The sequence below is a fragment of the Trachinotus anak genome, unplaced genomic scaffold, assembly GCF_046630095.1.
Source record: "Trachinotus anak isolate AG129_WGS33_773 ecotype Australia unplaced genomic scaffold, CSIRO_AGI_Tana_v1 ptg000001l, whole genome shotgun sequence".
Lineage (NCBI taxonomy): Eukaryota > Metazoa > Chordata > Actinopteri > Carangiformes > Carangidae > Trachinotus > Trachinotus anak.
In genome coordinates this window covers 24,297,168-24,320,454 of record NW_027273852.1, presented here as the reverse complement: position 1 = coordinate 24,320,454, position 23,287 = coordinate 24,297,168, and the positions used below count along the sequence as shown (strand labels likewise).

The 23,287-nt window shown below is 42.7% G+C and overlaps 2 protein-coding genes and 1 long non-coding RNA gene across 4 annotated transcripts; 2 read left to right on the top strand and 1 right to left on the bottom strand.

Annotated features, from left to right (window-relative positions):
- Window positions 1–420: 420 nt before the first annotated feature.
- On the bottom strand, window positions 421–18,093 carry ccdc93 (coiled-coil domain containing 93). 2 transcript variants are annotated; one of them, XM_071485081.1, is made up of 24 exons: window positions 17,936–18,093; window positions 17,418–17,531; window positions 17,231–17,325; window positions 15,980–16,091; window positions 15,534–15,632; window positions 14,705–14,761; window positions 14,180–14,280; window positions 12,925–12,942; window positions 12,372–12,408; window positions 11,785–11,883; window positions 11,597–11,647; window positions 11,126–11,212; window positions 9,299–9,415; window positions 8,650–8,712; window positions 8,305–8,378; window positions 7,172–7,253; window positions 6,902–6,976; window positions 6,592–6,663; window positions 3,575–3,683; window positions 3,095–3,177; window positions 2,609–2,646; window positions 2,389–2,473; window positions 2,076–2,189; window positions 880–1,071 (listed from the first exon to the last, which is right to left on the bottom strand). In XM_071485081.1, exons 1-24 carry the CDS (start codon window positions 18,065–18,067, stop codon window positions 1,015–1,017), a joined length of 1,971 nt encoding a protein of 656 aa, XP_071341182.1. In that variant the 5' UTR covers window positions 18,068–18,093; the 3' UTR covers window positions 880–1,014. The 2 variants fall into 2 exon arrangements, with proteins under 2 accessions (XP_071341191.1, XP_071341182.1); XM_071485090.1 differs by lacking the exon at window positions 12,925–12,942 and having other exon boundaries at window positions 421–1,071.
- LOC139625263 (uncharacterized) lies at window positions 10,586–11,302 on the top strand. The gene is made up of 3 exons (XR_011691868.1): window positions 10,586–10,722; window positions 10,983–11,063; window positions 11,167–11,302. It is a non-coding gene; the product is annotated as an uncharacterized lncRNA (long non-coding RNA).
- Window positions 18,094–20,348: 2,255 nt separating the features above from the next.
- Window positions 20,349–23,034, top strand: LOC139625244 (U3 small nucleolar RNA-associated protein 14 homolog A). Its single transcript, XM_071485068.1, has one exon. The coding sequence runs from the start codon at window positions 20,478–20,480 to the stop codon at window positions 22,788–22,790; it is 2,313 nt and encodes a 770-aa protein (XP_071341169.1). The 5' UTR covers window positions 20,349–20,477; the 3' UTR covers window positions 22,791–23,034.
- Window positions 23,035–23,287: the final 253 nt, after the last annotated feature.

Sequence of the window (23,287 nt, the reverse complement as noted above, 5' to 3'; positions counted from 1 at the left end):
AAAAATTACGTTGTAAAAGTTGCTAGGCAACAGGAGCTGCACTTTGCGATGCAACAGTAAGGGCGGGAACAGCTGGTGATGTAGAGTGGAACTCCTCTGTAGACCAGACAAGCTCTACACCAGGCTTGGATGTTCCCTCTGTTAATGACCATCTCACTCAACATATTTGTGAAACGAATCCTGAGATACAGTCTCTAGTTATTATCCAGGACTTCCCATGCCTGGTGGGAATTGTGGGTAGTGTGTGGAGCAGATGTCTCTTTTAGCTTGATGATCTGCAGCAGGAGATCTGTATGCTGTGGTGATACACAGGATGTTTCCTTCAGAGTCATCATGTGACTGTTGACAACAGCTTCTGATAGGACACTGTCTTAAATCAGCACAGGACACATCCTCACTGATAACACAGAGACATTCAACTGCTCAGAGACAGTGTCTTTATTCTCTTTGTGCTGGATGTAAATGGCCATTGGAGACAGAGACAAATATAAGACATGAAGTGAGCTCAACCTTCAGGGGCACATGACAAAATACGTTTACAGAGAGAGAGCGGCAGCCTGCACACACCAGCCTGTCAAGTTAATAACCATCTGTCATGGGTAAACACACCACATGTTAAGGCACTTTGATGGGGATGAGACCTGCAGCTCATTCTATCATCTACATAAAAGACAATGGTGTGTTTCTACTACAGCTTTAAGGTGGAAATGTTGGTTGACTAAATCCGAGGTTGTACAGTGAGACATTGTTAAATTATTAAACACTATGTGACCGATCAGGTAAAGGTGTGTTTGTCTTTCAGTCAGCTGCATTTGGCTCCTGTTCATGTTCATGGCATCGTGTTAATATCATGTCCAGGACTCTGCTGCTGGTTTAGACCAGATCAGTCATGAAGAAGAGCGATGACGCAAGTGAGGAATGTTAAAACACAGTTCATCAGTGATCATTGGTTCATACAGATGAGATGTTACATCAGTCAGCTGTTCAGCAGAAGCAGCAGAAGCAGGGTCAGGGCTAAGAGGCTCCTTTAGCTCTCAGCTTGGACAGCAGCATTTCATTCTTCCGACACTCCTGGAAGACAAACGATTCATCATCATCATCATCATCATCATCATCATCGTCGGTCAGTGAGGTACACAGATTCATGTTTATTTTTAAAATGATTCGATTATGATACATTTCACTGTAATCAGTGAACCAAAACGATGATGACACTGATCACATGTCTTTGATCCGTTATGTCCTGATATGCGTCATATCGACCTGTCTGATATTGGCCGACTTTAACCTGTCACAGACATATCAGTGTTGGTGTGTACTGCAGCTGACTGGGGACAAGAAGCTGCAGGACAGAAATAACACACGTGTGTTTGTGTCTCCATTTCACACTTTGTCCTCCAGAGAGCACTAACAGCCGTAAACGTCCCACTCAGTACCATCTGCAAGGCTCCAGTGTTTGTTCATGTTTCAAGTTTGTGTTAGAACAACATCTGACCATGGGTCAGGCTTTTGGTCAGACTTAAACTACAAGTAACAACAAACTTTGTGTTTTCTTCTGGAACTTTTTGGTCATTTTAAGAGATGCGTGTTTCTGTAGCACGAGTCTGTCACATTCATCACACAGTTATGGAGTCGTTTCATACTGATACTACAAACTAGGAATAACTGTCTTCAAACAGTTGACATATGCTTACTGTCCAGCTTATTAGCTACACCTGACTAAAACCAGTGCAGTCTAATACAGCAACCTGGAATAAATCCTTCAGTTTTTGTTGATGTGTGTTTAGTTAGCTTTTAAAGGCTGTAGTTTGTGTTTTTGTGTTATGATGTGAGGTGTTTTTAATATTTTGTCTCTCCCAACAATGAGGGAACTTTGTACCAATCAGTTCATAATATAAAATTCATATATAAAATACTCCTAAACTATGTTAACTCATTGGTTGTATTCTTCTACTATAACAGTGTGTTATTGCCATTTTCAAACATTCTGACTTTAAGCTGCTTGTTATCGTAGCCAGTGACACCTCTCAGTTGTGAGGTAACTTCATCCATAACTAACGAAGCTGATACTTCACCTCTTTAAAGTCCTTGACAGTTTTGAAGTAGAGTCTCCTCTTGTCGAGCAGCTCCAGGTATTCATCGTTCAGCTGATCTCTCCTCATTTTGTTCTCCTGTTTCTTCTTCTCCATCTGGAAAAGTAAACAGGCAGAGAGCAGGCGTCACACAGGTGTTGTTAAGGTGGAGCGACTGTTAGGACCCAGCCTCTGGAGGACTCTGCTTCATTAAGCTGTGACACCTTTCTCGTCATCTGAGCACTGTCACCATGTGTCCAGATCTCAGCAAGTAACACAGTGCGTACAGTTTGATCATGACCACAGAGAATGGTACCTTGATGCGGCTCTGTTTGATTCCCTCCACTATTTGCTCCATCTGTCTGAGGAACTGCTCCTTGGCTGCTACAGATGACATGGCCCTGGACAAAAGTACAGCCAATCACTGACAGACCAGGCAGGTGAGAACACACCTGTAGTCTCTATTGTACTATCACATCATAAACCTCAGTGTTTCACATCACAAACATAAAAACAGGCAGCAGGTGTATACTTACTGTTGGAAGTTGTCGTGAATGGAGTTCAGCAGATTCACCTACAGAGGTGACAGCACATGTTCTCTTGAACATTTACAATAAACTGTATTGTCTGTACTGAATATACTGAATGTACTGACTGTACTGACTATACTCAATATACTGTCTGTGGTGTTTGTGCTGAATATACTGTCTGTACTCTCTGTGCTGTCTGTACTGTCTGTGCTGAATATACTGTCTCTACTGTCTGTACTGAATATACTGTCTGTGCTGAATATACTGTCTGTGCTGAATATACTGTCTGTACTGGATATACTGTCTGTACTGGATATACTGTCTGTACTGAATATACTGAATAAACTGAACTGTGAACTGTCTGTGCTGAATGTACTGTGCTGTGGTGACTTTCTCTGTCTATCAGCTATATCAATATTCAAACTGTACACAGTTGCTATAATCAGACAAATTTAAAGCCTCGTTCAACAGCTTCCGTCTGCGTTCACGTACCTCCTTCTCCAGGTAAACCTTCTTGTCGTCTAATGTGTTATACAGAGTGAAGAACTGCTTGGTCTCTTTGTGTGTGGCAGAAACTGAACGAGAAGACACAAGAATGAACAGATCGTCTTTGTCCCTGGTTTTTTTGGAGACATGAGTGTGTTTACATGCTCACTAGTATCCAGGTTATGTTTTGTGCATGTGAACAACTTTTACTGGTTTCAGAAACCTGGATGTACTACCTTGAGTACTCTGATAGAAACCAGGATACTGTGGTGTGTAAATGACACAGGACTGCTGAGATGGTGAGACATCAAGACAAACCTTCAGGCACACCATCAGGGATATGAATAATCAGGGTTTACAATCCAAACGAATACAATCAAACACTGGACAAGGCTCAAATCAGGACACTAATGCACATGTAAACACACTCATTAAGTGTTCTTCTAGCACAGACTCTGGTTAAACCGGATACAGAGCAGGACATACCTTGGCTGTACAGTTCAATGAATCTCTTCTGGTACTGGGTCAACTCGGCCCGGCTCGGGACCTCATCAATCTTCCTCTGAAGGATGGCGATCTCACGGTTCCTCCGGGCCTGAACAGAGAGAAGGAAAGTCCGGAGTGATCAGCTGGAGGAGGAGGGTCACTGAGACTTCTCATCCTTACATCTGGACCATAAAGAGGAGCTCTGAGGGTTATTTCATTAAATGACAGATGAAGTAATGTGTGCTGCTGGATTTCCTGGAGTCCAGAACCTGAGCTTATCCAGTGAACTGGTTTTTTGAAATACTGGACATTCTTCTTAAATCAATATTGTATCAGTAGCTTGGAGGTTTCTCCAGAGGTCAGAGGTTGCCTACTGAAACAGTGTAAAGTAGTAAATGTAAATGATTCATATTTTTTTAAGTCTAACCAGTGGTGGAGGAGGTGATCAGATTTCTTTAGCAGTGAGCACTGCCTGTCAAAGAGTCTTTTTTGATATGCCTACTAAGGAACGCCTAATTTTGTAAATTCTGAATAATGTGAGGATTTGCAGCTTTTCTGATGTAAAGTGTTTCTGTTGGTTGAAATAAAATTAAGACATCTGAAGACTTACCCTCAGGCTCTTGTGTCATGTGTCTTGTGAATGTGTCATGGACATTAAAACAACTCTAAGGGAGAGTCCTGCTCTCAAAATGTTACTTACACCTGTATTAGTTGATTATTTTGTATATCTGGGGGCAGCACAACAAGCTGTAAACACACCTTTGACATAAATTGATGGTGAACGTGTTGATATTTCTGTTAAAACCCAAAGTCTTAAAAACTACAGCAAAGAAGTCTTGACTGACTTGTTCTGACTCTTGAGCTTCTATTCTTTCTCAGGTACTATAATATTAACGTGTGCGATATTTTTAAAACACAGTTCTTAGTGTTCTTCACAAATTACACAAGAAAGAAGAAAGCTACACCCTGGTAACTGAAGAGCAGGTTTCCACTTCGTCTCAGAAATGTTTTCAAGTCCAAATATACAGCCACCTCTCCAGAAACTATCCTCTGTATGAATTTTAACCTGGAAATTATGTTGGTCAGGCACCTGTTTAATTACCCGACTGATCATACTGTTGGATCTACAGAAAACATGGACACCACAGGATCTGATTAATTAAATTTAAGATCTGGGATTTAATAATCAGACTGCAGAGTCAAAGTGACACAAGCTGTGGATATACACCGATCAGCCATAACATTCTGACCACCAACAGATGAAGTGAATAACACTGATTAGCTCGTTACAGTGGCACCTGGCAATGGGTGGGATATATTGACGGGCAAGTTAACATTTTGTCCTTGAAGTTGATGTGTTGGAAGCAGAAAAAATGGGCAAATGTAAGGATTTGAGTGACTTTGACAAGGGCCAAACTGTGATGGCTAGACGACTGGGTCAGAGAGCATCTCCAAAACTGCAGCTCTTGTGGGATGTTCCTGGACTGTAGTGGTCAGGATCTACCAAAAGTGGTCCAAGAAAGGAAACCTGGTGAAAGAATGGTTTGAGGAACACAACAACGAGTTTGAGGTGTTGACTTGGCTTCCTAATTCTCCAGATCTCAATCCAATCGAGCATCTGTGGGAAAAACCCTGGAAAAACAAGTCTGATCCACGGAGGCCCCACCTCACAACTTACAGGACTTAAACAACCTGCTGCTGACAGCTTGATGCCAGAACCACAGCAGACCTTCAGAGGTCTCAAAGGGTCAGGACTGTTTTGACAGCAAAAGGGCGAACCACTCAATCTTAGGCTGGTTGTCATAATGTTATGGCTGATCAGTGCTCACATATACAGTATTTTAAATTTAGCTGAATTCACAATAAATCTGTTCTCATTGAAATGTTTTTGTTTCTGTTGTCATGACAACGGAACAAGTTTGAAACAGAGACTGAAACGTGGCCCATTAAGACAACATGTTAATCAGCAGTCTCTAGATTTGGCACTTGATGCTTTTTTTAAAAGGGGTCCAAGTTGTCAACACTGAACAGACTGTAAACACATCCTAAGAGAAACTCTAACTCAGTCATGTGACATTCAGCTGACCAATGGTGGAGCTATGGTCAGTCGGTCAGTCAGTCATCAGCCGGTCAGTTGTCAGTCATCAGTCAGTTGTCAGTCAGTCATCAGTCAGTCAGTCATCAGCCAGTCAACAGTCAGTCATCAGCCCATCAATCATCAGACATCAGTCAGTCATTTGTCAGTAATCAGTCAGTCAGTCATTAGTCTGTCGGTAGGTCAACAGTCAGTCATCAGTCTGTCGTCAGTCATCAGTCAGTCAGTCATTTGATTGATGATTGATTAGTGCTGCTTTATAAATATTATCAGTAAAATGTAATCAAGTACCAACAGCAAAGTTACTCATTATGCTCAATGCTGTTATGTTATTATCTATATTTTATTTCACATTATTATTGCTGATGAATTTTAATCATGGTCCATGCTATTAACAGTTGTGTAGATGAATCTTCAATACTGTATCATATTCTTTCTGATCATATGTGTTGTATAGAAACTGTTCTCAGTAACAACAGCTGTCAAATAGAAGACAAAGACAGATACAGAGCCACATCACACGTAGAGCTGAACCAGAGAGAAAACTGGACTCTATCATCAGATTGAAGACGTGACATACAAAGTTAAATAAGAAGTACTCCAGTACAGTTCAAGTACCTTGATACGGTGCTGCAGTAAATGTACTTTGATACTCTCAACACTAAAAAAGTTTTAGTGTGTCATATTGGTCTACATCCTGGCTGAGACATAAAACTGTCAGGTATAAACTCAGACTCATGTTATTAATGAGCTCAGTTTAATTAGCTGATGATCTGCACATTAACACTCTCAGTGCTCGAACTGTTTCTTTGTTGTATCATATTCAGTGTGTGTCGGTCTTATCTGTGCTGTGTTATCTGCTGCTGTGACCTCAGCACCTCTCTGAGATCACTTCTAATCTTGTGCTGTAAGAAGTAGTTACCATGAGCAGACGGATCTTCTGTAGTTTCTCTCTGTCTGTGTCGTACTGTTTGTCTATCAGCTGGTTCCTCTCCTGGGAAAAGAAAAAAGGAGGGGGTGGAGGAGGAGGAGCGGGAGGAGGAGGAGTGAGAGCAGTGCATTTAAAACAAACTGATGTGACTGTTGTTTTTTTCTCAGGGATGAAGGGCTACTCAATCTTTGATAAGAGTCATGATGAGTGTGTTTTATTCTGCATTAGACAGCCTCAGTTTCAGTTTTATTGTCATTCAGACAATAAAACATCTGTGTTAGCTGTTAATGTGTGTGTGAACCTTCTCCTCCTCTGTGTCCTGTCCTGACGCCATCTTCAGCTCCTCGATGCTCTGCTGCAGGCGGCTCATCTCCTCCTGAACACAGCATCCACACATTAACACCAACTTACTGTCACAGGACTTAAAAACTCTCTACTCATACACACACATGAAGCAGGGTCCAACAGGACCTAGAATCACATGTGTGTGTGTGTGTGTGTGTGTGTGTGTGTGTGTGTGTGTGTGTGTGTGTGTGTGTGTGTGTGTGTGTGTGTGTGCTGATGTACTCACTCTGCAGTGTGTGCGGAACTCCTGCTCCTGCTGCTTCAGGTTCTCATTCATTGTCACCAGAGCCCTCAGCTTCTCCAACAAACTGTTCCACACAAGAAAAAAACTATGAGACAATCTCTCCCACCAGGAGAAAAGGGTCAGAGGTCACGTTTCCAGTCTTCAGGGGCAGCAGTGAACTTGTGCTTGCTCATGGCAGAACTCTTTCCCTCTGCCCCGACTGTTTTCACAAATTTAGATTATATGACTTCAAACATTCAGAAAAATTACCAACTCCATCTTCCTTCCTCACACAGAGAGAAACAGTATACTTTACTGGGCTACAGGGATGACATATCTTTGTAGGCCAACCCTGAAGCTGCCATTACCCTGGCTCCCTCCACAAAAAGTCATTGGGATTTTTTTCCAGTCAAAGCTTTAGTCTGTCATTGTGGATTATGGATTAATGAGCATAGAGGTGAAAATGTAAATTAAACAGTTAAGGGGTGTGAGCACTGTCTAAAGCCACTCCAGATGATGTTATTGTAATCAGTCTCATTTAGAAGAAAAGATGCTTCATATTAAGTTACCACCATCTGTGGTATTCATTCTGTACCTGTGAACACGTCACAATGTGTGTTGATTATTGTCAGATACACAACCAGTGTGTTAATGTCAGCGGCTGGTACCAGTAGACTGTGGTACTAGGCTCTGAAACGCTGTGTTATGTTCACTGCACACTGGTATTTTCCAGACATGGACACAGTGCACTACACTTTATGTGTGGGCACAGGGACAGACCAGTGGTTCAGACCTGAGAAGCCACTGGAGGCCAGTGAAGGTCTTACTGCTGCTAAACTGCACATGTCACATGTTAAAAAAGCTACAGAGTTACTAGTGCTTTTATTTATCCTGTGTATTGATACTGTCTTTATTGATACTGTCTGTGTTGATTCTGTCTTTGTTGCAGCTTCACACAGATCTGAGGGGTTAGATGTGATAAAAATACATGTATCTAATAGATTCATACATTTCTGCGTTGTTCTTCTAATGATTGGTTTTAATAACAGGTTTATTGTTGACCTTCTGACCTGTATCCAACAGTTGGATCAGTAGAGAAGACTCATTGTGTCATGAGGATGAAATGAGAGACTCACCCAGTGTCAGCCTGTTCCTCCATCTCCTCTAAAGACCTCAGCTGGTTCTGCAGTTTCTCTGAGAGCTCTGTAGCCTGGGACGATACACAAATTCCTGTTCTCAACAACTTCTTCACAAAAACTAATGTATTTTCTTTTATTGTCACAGTTGTCAAATAATACTTGATCATAATGTAATCAGTGTTATTTTGTCTCAGCTGTTAGACAGATTGTCTTGAAGGTAAGGTCTTGACCTTACCCTGTAAAGTGCCTTGAGATAATGTATATTATGATTTGGCGCTATACAAATAAAATTGAATTGAATTGAATTGAATTGAATTGTGAAGACATTAAGCCTCGTCTTACCTCCATCAGTTTAGTCTTGGCCTCCTCACAACTGGTCTTCACCTCTGCATGTTTGGCTTGTAGCTGACAAAACACATATAAATACTTATCATTGACAGATATGACACCTTCCCCAATCACTGCTGTAGGTCATAGTCAACTTTGTTTTCCTGGTTAAATGAAGAGTTTCTGTCATCACTTTAAATCCTGGTGGGGTGGAGCAGGGACCAATGTGGAAATCAGGATTTCTCACACAGCTATATTACTTTCTAGAGTTCACCAGGTAGAGAAAGCTCAGTGTGCTGGGGCTGCATCTAATGCTAATGCTCTTTATTGGTGACATCAGTTGACAGATTGTCTGATCTATCAAATGTCAAAAATGAGAAAAGGCTTATGACGACTCACCAAACCTCACAGTAATGTCTTTATCTGAACAGAGGTTTTAGGTCCATAAAGGTGACGACTTTACAGTGATGTTATCAAGCCTTTAATGTGTTTAATGCTCTGGGTTACGTTGTGTATGTGTGTATCTGCTGAATGTTGGTTTCTGCCATCAACAAATGTTTTTGTGTGTTTTCACAGTGACTCTGGCTGTAAGAGTGCTGGACTCAGACCAGGGGGGACCAGCCTGGTGTGAGTGGACTGCAGCAGACCACAGCGAGCTGCTGACCTCCTCCAGTTGTGTAGTCTTCTGCTGGATCTGCTTGCTGAGCGAGGCGACAGCCCTGCGGTGCTGCTGCAGTGGGCCGTAGCGCTCTGAACGCTCCTCTGAGGTTAGCTCCGACTGCTGCACAGACACATGGCAAATACAACATATTACAACAAAGAAATGCTGACAGGAAAGAAGCAACAACAGGAAGGTTTTCATCAAGGTACTGAGCCTGTGCAGGCTGCCGGAACAGGCTGTCTGTGTTTTGAAAAGGCCTCTACAAGTGTCAGGAGCAGAAACCAGTTCACTTTGAATGTACGCTCTCCCTGTTATTAAACCTGTTGAAGCTCTCTAAATGTTGTTTCAATGTGTACTGAAGTACTCAGTCAGTTCAGGTCAGGACTCAGGACAGGTATGTAACTGAGCACAGACAGGAAATCCCTTCAGACTGTTAAACTGCTGCACCTTGTTTTCTGTTTCTACACCTGTTACATCCAAAGAAGTGACGTGTGCATGTGGAGGTGTTTGAAGGCACCTCTGATGTAACTAGGGTTGTCACGATACCAGAATTTCAGTAGTCGATACCAATACCTGTGATTTTCCACGATTCTCGATACTAATTCGATACCACAATTTAAAAACAAACAAAACAAAAAAAAACAAAACAGGGGGCCCGATGGCGGAGTGGTTAGGGCGCGTACCACATGAGCAGATGCTCTTAGCAGCTGAGCGCCGGCCCGACTCTTTCCTGCGGGTCATTCCCCCTCTCTCTGCCCCTGTCCTGTCACTCTCTGCTGTCCTGTCAATAAAGGCAAAAAATGCCCAAAAAATATCTTAAAAAAAAAAAAAAACCAAAAAAAAAACACAACCCATGTACTTTTAAATTCACTAATTTATTGAAAACTACTTTAAACTGTCAAGTATTTAACACCACTATAAAAACAAGCAATACTGTGCTTTATGGTAATAAATAACAACAATATTCAGCTATTTACACTCAAAAAAGAACAGCAGTGGCATGGAGCCTTCAAGTATATAAAACAAACAACATTCTTCTTCTTATAAATATGCAGATAAATAACTAAACTACAGTGGTGTGGAGCCTGATCTCACATAACTAAAACCTCTAACACCAGCCACTGTTTGCATGTCGGCTTGTTTGGGTCTAGAATTGCTCCGTATTCATCCGCCTCCGATGCAAAACATTTCCACTCGTGACTCTTCGTACCTGTTTCGTCACGGAGCCAACGTGTTGTTTCCGCTCCCACCTGCTGAAGCCCCTGTCATTGTTATCCACAGACTGTATATAAAAGTTGTTATCTCAGGTTTTCTTCTTCAGCGCCGCTGACTGCTCTGTGCTGCTCACACGCGTCACTTCCGCCAAGAATCGACGCGGCTCTCCGCGGGAAAGTTGAATATTCGGTTCTGACGGTTCCAGAAAAAAGGTATCGATGTATTTTTTGCGTGTTGGTATCGAATTGGTACCGGAAGTATCGGTTCTTGTGACAACCCCAGATGTAACACCTTACTTTTGCTGCTGAGTAATTAGTAAAGTCATGTTATTGTTTTGTTTTTTTTTTAATGAGGAACTGATTATAGTTTTCACATAACCAGCACTGACAATGATCCTGGCACGAACACAATTGTTGTACAGAATAAAGATGATATTTGGCTTGGTTTAATTCATGTATAAACTTATGAACAGGGTGACGATAGGATGATCTGTCTGTGGATAACACTGCCCAGCCCTTGGCTCTGAACTATTGAACCGTCACGCTACATGAAGGTGCGGTCACTTAGCCAGGTAGCGGTACAGCAGCCCCTCAGTAGGTTTTGTGTTACACTCACCTTCTCAGCGTACTCAGAGGCGATCTGTTTGATCTCCTCAGACTGCAGCCCCACGATCTGACCCACTGCACTCGCCGTCAGCTTCCCCTGCACAACGACAAAGCAATGACAGAACCTTCAGTTACCAGACTTTAACAAGCAGTTGCTGCAGAGGCACACGTCTCATGTTATCTGACACTCAGGCAGAAATGTTCCATGAAGAGTGAGTGAAAAGTTTACTCATGTTAATATTACCTCCGACTATGTCTTCATAAGATACTGTTTTTAATGTATTTCTTTTATGATCATCAGTTTATGTCCCACTGTATTTTGAGGGCAGGGACACAAGAGGAGCAGCTGCTGAAGCTCATGTGCAGACAAATAAATAAACTTATCTCTAAAAACTGAGTTAACAGTTCAGAGTCCTGATGACTGATTGGACAAAGTAATCCTGAGAGAAAACAGAGTGGTGCTAAACAAAGGATCATCCACCTCTTCATTCACCATGGCAGCCATGCTGGTCATCAGGGTTTTGATCCGCATCTAAGACAAAGAAACATACACATTTAGTTTACAGTCAAGACACAATTAGCTGCAATAAATATTTTATTTTACAATAAATTCCAATGCTTTTGTGTGTTTTTGCCCTCCATCTATTACACACAGCACACAGTGCTCACCTCCTCTGCTGCCTGCAGGTCCTCTTCCTCTGACACCTCAGCCATCCCAGGAGGAGCCACCTGAGAGCCACTGGCCTGCGACGCCTTCCCCTCATCCACCTGGAGGAGGGAAGACAGGATGAGGAAGCTAAAGAAGCGGAGCAGTGAAGAAACTCACTGAAAACTAACTTCTTCTATTGGTGCTGACAGTGTCAGTGTGTTGGTCTGAGTGCGGTACAGCATACAGCCGTGTATCTTACTCTACTGTACAGTGACGTCCACTCAGCTGAGTCTACCACAGAAACATCTCACAGATAATCCAGAGACATGGAGGAACCTGAGCTAAACTTCACGTGTCATGGTAAAGTGTCTGAATACTTATGTCAACGTGATGTTTCACTTTCTAATTTTAATACATTTGCAAAAATGTTTAAAACTCAGTTTTCACTTTAGGACATTATGGGATATTGAGTGTAGACTGATGAAACGTGAACGAGAGAAGGGTCTGTGTGCTCTCTGTACTCTCAGTGTACAGACTGGCTTGTATAATAACTGATTAAATGCTGTCTGCAGAGTCACTCTGAAAACTTTTCTTTGTGAACACCTACCTTGTCTTGTTTGGACTGTTTGCTGAATCCATATCGCCTGGAGAAAAACCAAAAGCAACAAACTGCTGTGACATAAAGATGTGAGAGTAAAGCAGGCCTAATCATTTCATCTGCCTCCAAATACCATGCCACATTACAACATCAGCACATCAAATGGCAGAGATCTCAGGATAGGAATGTCTGATCAAATAAAGAAATACAGAAGTACATCGGAGCAGCGCCACAGTTTGCATCCATCATGCTGTAAACACAGTGGAAACCTCTTACAGTCCAGGTCAAACTCATCACCACAGGCAGGTGATTTATTTAGTGTCTCATTGAGGTTTGTATATTTATTACATGAATATAAAGAAATGACACTGACAGCTTCTCTGCTTAATGGTGTGCGCACACACACACACACACACACAGTGGTTGATCACCGTGACCACTCTAAGAGGTTTCCACTCTGTGTGAGAGCTGTTCACATTCTGACTGACATGTTCAACCACAAAACAAAGTGCTGTGAGCAGGAACTTGCAGAATCAGAAGGCTTCACACGTACAGTACTTACAGAAGGAAATCTGACACTCTAGTACAGAGGTGGAGATGGATGGATGGATGGATGAGAAAACAGTGTCAGACAGGTAAGAAAGTAGACATGATGTGTGGATAAAGACTACAACAGCACACAACTGGGGTTCAGATAAAAGGACAACAGGGCAGGGACCATGGATGTATTATAAGTTCTTATAATACATCCATGGCAGGGGCAGAGAGAACGAACCGTGAGGAAAAAAAAGAGTTTGGAGTGTGGAGGGTCTGTGTGTGGCAGTCAAACTTATAAGCTGAAACTTTTCCACATTAAAATGTCTAAAACAACTAGACCTTGTTGCACATTGTGTTGAGTTGTGTACTTACATTATCCCAAATGTTTCCATGAATTTTCAAACTGAAATCTTCCATATCCCCTGTCTGTATGTGTCAGTCCTATTTTCTCTGCCAGAAGCTCAAAATCGACTTTTTATCCAGTTTGAAGTCACATGTTTAAGATAAACTTTATACACCTTGGTCGTTTTCAACTATGTATTTTAACTGGATGAATGATTGAAGTCATGGTTGTGAAGATAACAAATCCCATGATCCCATGCTACTTCATGATGTCTTTTGTCATTGTTTTGAATGAGAGACCCCTCGTGGCAGAAGTTATACACTGAGTGTTTAAATACTTTGCAGACTAGATAGTTCATTCACACAAATGACAAAACTACTGATTCTCTATCGCTGCAACCAACATTTACTTTAATTATCAATTATGACAAATGTTTTGGTTCATGAAACAGTGAAAAGCTTGTTCTCCTGAGCAGCTGTCTAAAATCGATATTTACCCATATAATACACAGAGAAAAGAGGGAAAGGCTTACAATTAAAAAGCTGGATGACATAAAAAAAATGATTAGTGTTTTCCTAGAGTCATTGTCCCTGGTACTCTGGACAATCCTTACTGAAGCCTCCAAAGTCCTCACAGACTGTCTGCATTAGCATAAAGTACAGGTTTGTAATAATAATTACTGCAGTGCACATAAAACAGACTTTACCTCTTGTGCAGCTGCTCATGTTGGCATCAAGCTGGGGGGAAATTTTAAAGTGCAATGTGAAGAAACACTGGGAGTGTATTTGTTCCACGATGAAGAGTTTAAAGTTTAAATTGTTGATAATGGAGATGCAAATAAATGATGGTAATGTCTTCTAATCAGTTTGATAAGAGACAGGCTACAGTAAAAGTAACAGAGCGCACACACACTCACACACACAATGTAAAATCTTACCTGCCATATTCCAGCAGAGTGGAGTGAACCCTGGACTCCTCGTCCAGCAGTTGTCCTGCATCCCTCTGCCTCCTGTACTTCCTCTGCGGTTTGTACACGTCCTGCAAAACACCAGTGTCTCCAGACATAAGACCTCATTCAAGACATAATTTATATTCACTATAAAACTAAAGAAACACATCAGAAACTGCTTGTTATTGTAGTTGCTGAACATGTAAACAGTTATCTTTATATTGTTGTTTGGGTAGATACAGAATCCAATCGGCCTGGACCGCCCTGCTGCCACTGACACCTGACATCAGATGATTGATTTTCAATAAATTTGCAAACATTTATAAAAGCATATTTTCACTTTTATTATGAAGTTTTTTCAATTTTCCATCCATACATCCATTGTCTGCTGCTCATCTGGTGTCAGGTGTCAGTGGCAGCAGGATAAGCAGGGCGGTCCAGACGTCTCTCCCCTCAGTCATGGCTGGGCTCTGAATACTGTCTGAGGCCATGCCTGGTGGATTATCAACTCACCAGTACGTCCAGAACTGCCTTCACAGCCTGGTCTCTCCTCTGAAGAAACTCTTGATCCTAGAAGAGACGGTTTCATGTGAACACCAGCTCCTCTTCAGAGGACAGTTCCTGCAGCTGCTAAATCAGTGTATTGATATGGTACTGTGATTTCTGACTCTTTTAGTTCAGATGAACTTGGTGGAGCCATCTCTACAAAAACTGGAATAGAGTGATGACAAGTGAAGATTGATGAAGATAAAAGTAAACATGGTGAGTGAAATATGAAACAGTCACTAATTTCACTTTCTTACTGTTTCATAATTTTGACACTGGCGTTATTTTGAATTTTGTCGTAGTATCTCATTATTTTGACTCAGGTCAATATATTCAGTTGGTATCTATGTAATATCTAATGATTTCCACCGAATATTTTATCACTTTGACTTTCATTGTTTTGGTTTTTGACTTTCTCATCATAACTCACAATCACATATGTCATATTTGAACTTGTCTATTTCAATTGTTAGTCGTCCCTAAAAATTCATTGTTTTTCCTTTTCCTGGCTATGATACATATGATCATATGGATTTCTAAACATGTGTTGGTACCTGCCTCATCAGGTGTTTTGGGTCATTTCCTGAGAGTAATTTATGACTCCAACCAACTCACATTTTCAGGTATCTTAGAGAAACTATTTGGTACAAATCAGCCAAACTATAAAAACTCTCAATGTTCAAATCACTGCTGTAATCAATCCTGAGAACTTTAAATAGCTGCATTGATTAGGTCAAACAGATTTATCTCATTCTCTCCGAGTTGTCCTTCATGTGGATGTCACTGGTGCTCTGACCTCTGGGAGGCTGTGGGTCTTCACGAACTGAGAAATGGAGTAAGCTCTCACATAGTCGCCCATCTCTTCCCTCGTCTCTATGGCTCGCTTCACTAGCCACTGGCAGGAGAAACCACAGCTGATCAGACACAAGTGTGAACAACAACACTCGGTACAGGGCCTCTGCAAACACTGAGCCCTGTGTTCATGTGCAAAACAGCACAGGAGTGCAACAGGTCTATGAGCTGACACTGAGGTGTCAGTCTAAGTTAAGGTGGAAGTCACAGATCAGAGACTGATACTAGACAAACAGAAAAGAGCCTTTGTTCAACTTCACTGATGGAAAACACTTTGAATTCAAACCACAGACAAGTACATTACTCTGGCTTCATCACTGCAAGTGTTTTGAATTTAAATGGATATATTTGGTGCTAAGTATTACAATAGACAGAGGGTGGGTCTCTTACTTGTATCACTGGAAAAATGTGGATAAAGTCCAGCCCTTGGATTTGATGAGGCTCCAGACGATGAGGACACTTCATCTTGGGTAGAACAGAAACTATTTTCTCTGTCAGGGCTCTGCAGAAAACATCCACCACTGTTAGAATACTATCTGCAATAAATCAAGTTATTTCACTGTTATCAAAACCAACTGAAAGAGTGGCCAAAATGATGAAAATTAAATTACTATGGAGTAACAGTGAATGGAGCTTTCAAGGGATTTATGTTAAATTTGCAAAGTTTTTGCTTTCCATTATTTCATTACTGCTGTACCTGTGTATGGTTACTAATTAAAACGTCTAACAGATTATAAAGAGTAAAAATAAAAGTAAGAACACCCCCTGCTTGTCACATGTCTTTAGCAACCAGTTAATCTAAAGAGTTTACAGAGTACACTGGGGATGTGGACAAAATAAAATCCAGTAAAAGGAACCGTTTGTAAGTTTTCTGTGCAGCTGAATGTGATTTCTTATCAGGAGCAGGTGATGGTCATCTGACGAGAGCTTCAGTCATCCTTGTGTTTATATGACCAGAGGTTATAACACGTCTTCAGGACAGACTGGAGGCGACAGTGAGTCGCTATAAGTAAGTGACAAGATGGGCTGGGGCTAGCTGTTAGCATTCTAACCTCAGTAGAAGAACAGACGTGATAGAGACAAGAGTTAACATTGGTGTCTGTCTCCACCTCTGGAGACAGACACCAATGTTGGTGAGTAAAGACAGTAAAGAGTAGAGTACAGTAAAAGCAGAGCAGAGTAAAGAATGAAGTTTGATGCTGGTGAGACTGGTGAGTAAACAGCTGCTAATGCTAATGCTAATGTTAGCTATGTAGCAAAAACAACATTCAACAGATTAAACAAACAGATAAATATAGAATATCCTGGTAAATGATCTCTGTCACCTCTGACCTCTGGGCTGCTCTAAAACTGATCATGTGACCTCGACAAAGCTGGATATAAACTAGATCTTCCATCTAGACTGGAACCAGCTGTGACAGCTGCAGGGTCAATGCAGGTCACACTGGTCACATAAACTCTGTGTCTGCCTTCACATGATCACACTGTCAGGTGGACGCCGGATGGACTGTAGCATTAGGAAACAACTGAGGCAAGATACTGATCATCAACTGGAGTCATCATCTCAGGTGGTGTCATGTCTCCCAGTGATGACATCAGACTCCACCACTGAGCTTCAGGTGGGACAGGAAAACCACTCACATCTTCTGACCGATGGTCGAGTTCTCTTGGAAGAGGAGATCCACGTCAACGTCAAAGTTACATGTGGTGATGCACCAGGTCATACCTCCAACCACCTGAGCAGGAGAGGAGGAGGAGACAGGCTGAGTGAGGGTGGAGGAGACGAGCTGAGTGAGGGTTTAGGAGACGAGGAGACGATCCACAGTACCTTATCAAATGGGGACAGTCCTTTGATCCTGGCTCTGAAATACCCAGCTGCCAGCAGCAGCTCCAGGATCTCTGCCAGCTTAACGCTCTGCTCTTCATCCTCTCTGGTTTCCACCTGGGAGCCAAACACATATCATCATCATCATCATCATCATCATCATCATCATCATCTACGTCTGGAATGCTCTGGGGCAAACCTCTGGGGCAAACCTCTGGGGCAAAGCTCTGAACCCCACAAAGCTGCAGGAGCAGTTCTTTAAATTCCCCCAGCTTTAATCTGTGTCTGAAACAGGAGGCGGGAATGTTTCTGTCTGCTGTCAGACCGTCACTGACACTCCTCCATACTGTTTTCTTTAATCTGTTCGTGAACTGAGACTTTCTAACAGTTAAATTACGTTTAAACGCGCCGTTAGCAGCTAGCTTCCACCGTTAGCTAACCGTATTACTGTTGACATATTTAAACTGTTTTACAGTGAAATCCTCCCTGCTCTGTTAAGACCGGATCTAAACGACCTGTACCTGGATCAGGTTTCCATCCTGGTCGTACTGGGCGCCAATTTTCGACCCAGTTCTCACTCTGTGGAAAACAGACGTAGCCGTCGCCATGTTGATCTGAACAGTTGTTGATGACAGGTCACATGACCGCATCATATGACCCTGCAGCTAGCGACTGTTGTAGAGAGCTGCAGGGTTTTAGGTGAATGAACTCTTGAACTTATAAACACTTAAAATAGATAAATCTGTCAAACTGTTTACAGAGGAATAATTGGATACCTTATTATATGAGTTTCTCTCGTTATCCCAATTTGTCTTTTTTCTTTTTCTTATTGTATCTTTTTAATTATTTTTCAATTTTTTCCCCCCTTGCTTTTATTTATATTGCAATTCTAACTCTTGACTCTCTCTCCACAACTATGTCGAGCACATTTGTATATTGTTTGTGTATTTAAAAAATGTTCAATCAAGACTGAGAAAAAAAGAGTGCTCCAGGTTTTAGGACACTCTGCTGCAGCTCTCTGTTCACTCCAGATGTTGAACTTAACCTGCACACAGATGTTTTATCTTAGGTGCTGTTTAAAATAGTAGTTCTCAAAGTGGAGTCTGGGGACCCTCGGGGTCCTCGAGGAGGTTCCTGGAGGTCCCCAGCAAAAATGGGAGTAATTTATTTTCACTATCATTCAGTCCTTCAATAACACAATGACAGGATGTATGACTCTTATGGTTATAGGTTTCAAACACTCTCTATAATTAGCAAAAGTCTTATCAAATGGGGGTCTTTGGTCTATTTGTGTCAGTTTACAGTCCTTTAGTCCTTGATGTGAAAACCTTTGAGAACCACCAGTTTAAAAAATATGTACAAGATCACAACATTTCCCTGAAATAAAGAAATAAAGGTAAACCGAGATATAAATCATACATTTTAATTACAAAATGAAGCTTTTGAAGATTCATCACATGACTGGAATGTCACAGTTTGGAGGTATTTGGACTTTCCTTCACGTAACTCCACCACAATCCAGTGGAAAATATTGTATTTTATTTAATCTATATTTATTTTACAGCTTTATCTTGAGATTATTAATACAACATATAGTTGCCTACATAAAATAGTTTAATTAGCTGCAACATTATTGATGCTTACACTGATGCTTTTGTGCATTTACTTGAGGAAAAGTTTTAAATGCAGGACTCTTGCTTGCAGGTTAATAGTTTCCCTACCATTCACTTCTGAAAACATATTTCTCTTTCTTAATTGTCTTTTTTTATACAAATTGTAATACAGGCTGAAATGGGAAAAATGCAGCTGAAATTTAGGGAAATACAGCCGAGTTAATTTAAAAGGACATAATAAAGATCAGTTGGATACACTAAACAATGGTGTTGGGAAAAGGAGAGGAGAATCATAAAGTATTGGTTGGACCATTGATCAGAGGGCAACAGAAGTACAGTAGAAACATCTGAAATAAATGGTAGTCTCTCTCAACAAATGAAACATCTGGCCCAACATGTATACCATGTATACCACATCTGGGCAGATTCTGGCTGTTATCCTCCACCATTGACTGATGGCCAGAAGTTTTTCTGTGTTTGCGCCAGAAGAAAACAAGCATGTGGCCCAAGTATGGGCCGAATTTATTTTGCTACCTGACCCCACTGTACATTTCAGACTGCTTCACTGGAAGAAGTAAGTTTATCTTACACACTATACAGATAATAACTACTATAGCCATGTTCACATTCATACAGACGCTTCAAAGAACTCAGCTGTGAACTGGTATTTCATACACAGTTCTAAATGTCAACAATAAAATTGGTAAAGGCATGAGTGAGAGATCATCACTGTATACTGGGAGATGCTATCAGATTTGTTCGCCTTACAGTGGGTTGAAGATGGGAGGCATATTTTCATTCAGATAATGAAAACACTACAGAACTCAAATTATGGGACCAGGTTTGACATTTGTAAGGAAACCAGCACAGAAAACAAAATGATTTAGCTGAAAAATATGTAAAGGAATCCACAAGAAGAAACATATTAACAGGACGGTATACTTGAGTTAAACAGACATGAAGACGATGTAAGATAAGATTTATTTATATATAGATTTACATATAGATTACTGTTTTCATGTTTATTTATAAAAAAAATAAGAATAATTGAAGTACCGGTAACTACAGTACAGAGTGAGGCACATATGTATTGCACTATATTCCTTAATTTAGAAACTAAGTAATCCACTTTGCCTGTATAGTAGTGATGGGTAAGATTGGCGGAGTGATATGATATAAAGCAGTGAGGTGTTCAGTTGTTGTTCTGTGGAAGAGGACATTAAAGTGGATCAAGTTATGTGTGTTTCTTTATTAGAATTTATTAAGGTGTGGTTAGTTCCAGTTGGTGGAGGTAATGCGCGTTCTGTCTGCTAACCGAAGAAGAAGAAGAAGAAGAAGAAGATGTTTTGCGACATTGCTGCTCACATTGCGACCACTATTTTACGACAACGGCTCCGTTGACGTCACACGTGTGTCCCGGCCAGTCCAGTCCGGTGGTGTTTACGTCAACATGGCTAAAGTCTCTAAGAAGAGCAGAAAGAAGAGCGTTAAAAAACGCTCCGCGGTGACCGAGCAGGGCGCAGCGGCAGAGCCGGACGTGGTCTACGACGACGGCGGAGAGGAGGGTTTAAACGAGGCAGATGAAAACATCACGAGTGAGGAGGAGGAAGAGGAAGGCAAAGATGAACGAAAACGCCAAAAGCTGCTGGAGGCCATCAGCGCTCTCGGGGGTAAGAGGAAGAAAAAACTGGGGGAGAGGTCCGAGGCGGCCGTCCAGATGTCCGAGTTTACGGTCAACGCGGAGGGCGAGGGCGACAAAGTCGACCTGTCAGACCTCATCCAGAGCATGGACAAAAACCCCGCTGTTCCAGCCAAGACCAGGAAGCAGCTGAAGACCCTCCAGCAGAGCAGTAGGACCGTGGAGTGTCCTCTCAGCAAGCAGGAGAGTGAGAGGATCCAGAGGGACGTGGCCTTTCAGAAGGCAGCATCAGAGGTGTCCAGGTGGAAAGGGGTCATCAAACAGAACCAGAGGGCTGAGCAGCTGGTCTTCCCCCTCAACCAGGAACCCTCTGGTCCCAGAGCCATGGAGAGGGTGGTGACCGGCTGGAAGGCACAAACCCCGCTTGAGCAGGAAATTTTTGCCCTTCTGTCTGCCAACAAGCAGCCTGTCCATGACCCCATCCTGACCCCTGCTGAGGAGGCTTCCCTGAAGGCCATGAGCCTGGAGGAGGCCAAGATCCGTCGTGCAGAGCTGCAGAAAGCCCGAGCCCTGCAGTCCTACTATGAGGCCAAGGCCCGGAGAGAGAGGAAGATCAAGAGCAAGAAATACCACAAAGTGCAGAAAAAGGCCAAGCGGAAAGAGTTCCTGAAACAGTTTGATGAGATGGTGAAGAGCGACCCGGCCGCCGCCTTAGAGGAGCTGAACAAGATGGAACTGGCCAGGATGCAGGAGAGGATGTCACTGAAGCACCAGAACAGCGGCAAGTGGGCCAAGTCCAAGGCCATTATGGCCAAATATGACGAGGGGGCTCGCAAAGCCATGCAGCAGCAGCTGGAGGTGAACAAAGAGCTGACGCAGAAGCTGGTCACATCACTGAATAATGAGGAAGAGGAGGAGGAGGAGGCAGGTGGTGAAGAGCTGATGCCTGATTTTGTGAATGATGCAGAACAAGAGCTGGATTCTTCAAACCCCTGGATGAGAGGAAAGCTCTCTGTAGATCCCACAGAGAAAGAGACAAGTGACACTGTGGATCTGACAGCAGAGGGGTTAGGAGCAGCTGAGGAGGAGGAGCAGGAGGTGGAGGAAACGGAGGAGGAAGCTCTCCTCAGAGAGTTTGACAGCAGGAGGAAACAGCGTCAGGTTAAGGAGGCTGATACAGAGCCTGTACTGTGTGTGGATGATGATGATGATGATGAAGAGGAGGAGAGTAAAGCTGTGACAGAGGATCTGGAGGCTTCAGACAAAGAGGAGCAGGAGCTGTCAGAGTTCACAAACCTCCTCCGAGGACTCGCAGACGCCCGTCGGGATGCTGAGGCGGAGCACGCTGAGGCAGCAGCAGACACTTCAGCTCAGCTGGAAGAAGGTCTGATGAGGATCAGGACTTTGGAGGATGTCGACCTCCTCAGTCAGGAGGACCCTGTTCAGTCCCAGCCGCCCCCCCCCACCACAGAGAACCTGCCACCTGCAGCTCCAGTCGCAGGCAAGAACAAAAAGAGGAAGAGAGGGATTGAGCTGAAACAGGTTCTCACCAAAGAGACAACAGTCCTCCGCATCCCGCTCGCTCCGACGGTCGAGGACACAGAGGATGCAGATGAAAAGCTGGACCAGAGGGGGCTCATCAAAGAGGCGTTCGCCGGGGATGATGTCATCTCAGACTTCCTGAAGGACAAGAGGAAGCAAGAAGACGCAGGGAAGCCGAAGGTGGTGGACCTGACGCTGCCTGGGTGGGGGGAGTGGGGAGGGACGGGCCTCAAGCCGCCCCGCAGCAAACGGAGGAGGTTCAGGATTAAGACTGCCCCACCTCCAGCCAGGAAGGATCAACATCTGCCCAGCGTCATCATCTCAGAGAAGAGGAACAGCACCATCAGCCTCCACCAGGTGAACACGCTGCCCTTCCCCTTTGAGAACCAAGCCCAGTTTGAGAGCACCATCCGCTCTCCCATGGGTCGCACCTGGAACACGGAGCGAACCGTCAAAAAGATCACCAAGCCCAGGGTGGTCACCCAGCTGGGTGCCATCATCGAGCCCATGGCCCAGGAGAAGCTGATGAAGGACAGGAAGCGGGTGTCTGCCGGGAGCAGACGTAGTGTGGACTCGTCATAAATTACACTGATGATCAGAGCAGTGATGCTAAACTGAACAGCTATTGTGTGGACGTTAAACTGTGTGAGGATGATGATGCTCAGTTCATGTGTTTCACTGTTTGTGGAGCTCAGATCATGTGTTTGACTATTCTATAATTCAACCTTTTTTCTGGGATTTTTCATATATTTGATATAAAATGTGTTAAATCAAAGATATAAAAATAATTAGGACTTGAAATAAACTCCTCTGGAGATAAGATGGTCACAGACTCATGAGTTGAATCATTAGCAGCTCTTTGTTATTTGGCTTCATCCAGTAGTTGGATGTTTTCCACTGTGCAGCTGTGACTGTGACAGGACACACACCACGTTCATCCTGCCTGCTGCTACCACACAGTTCACATCTGAAGGTCCAGGGCTGCTCTCACAAAACACCTTAAGTTTTATCCTTTTATTAAAAAGTATTTAAGGTTTTCTCCTTATCTTAGTCTTATACTTAAGGAATCACTTACAGCC

Excerpts from the sequence above, each read along its gene's own strand:
- ccdc93 (XM_071485081.1), bottom strand. The coding sequence starts at position 18,067 with ATGATGCGGTCATGTGACCTGTCATCAACAACTGTTCAGATCAACATG. Across the intron at positions 11,648-11,784 it reads ACCTGCAGGCAGCAGAGGAG|ATGCGGATCAAAACCCTGAT; the intron begins GTGAGCACTGTG and ends TCTTTGTCTTAG. Across the intron at positions 11,213-11,596 it reads CTGCCATGGTGAATGAAGAG|GGGAAGCTGACGGCGAGTGC; the intron begins GTGGATGATCCT and ends GTCGTTGTGCAG.
- LOC139625244 (XM_071485068.1), top strand. The coding sequence starts at position 20,478 with ATGGCTAAAGTCTCTAAGAAGAGCAGAAAGAAGAGCGTTAAAAAACGC.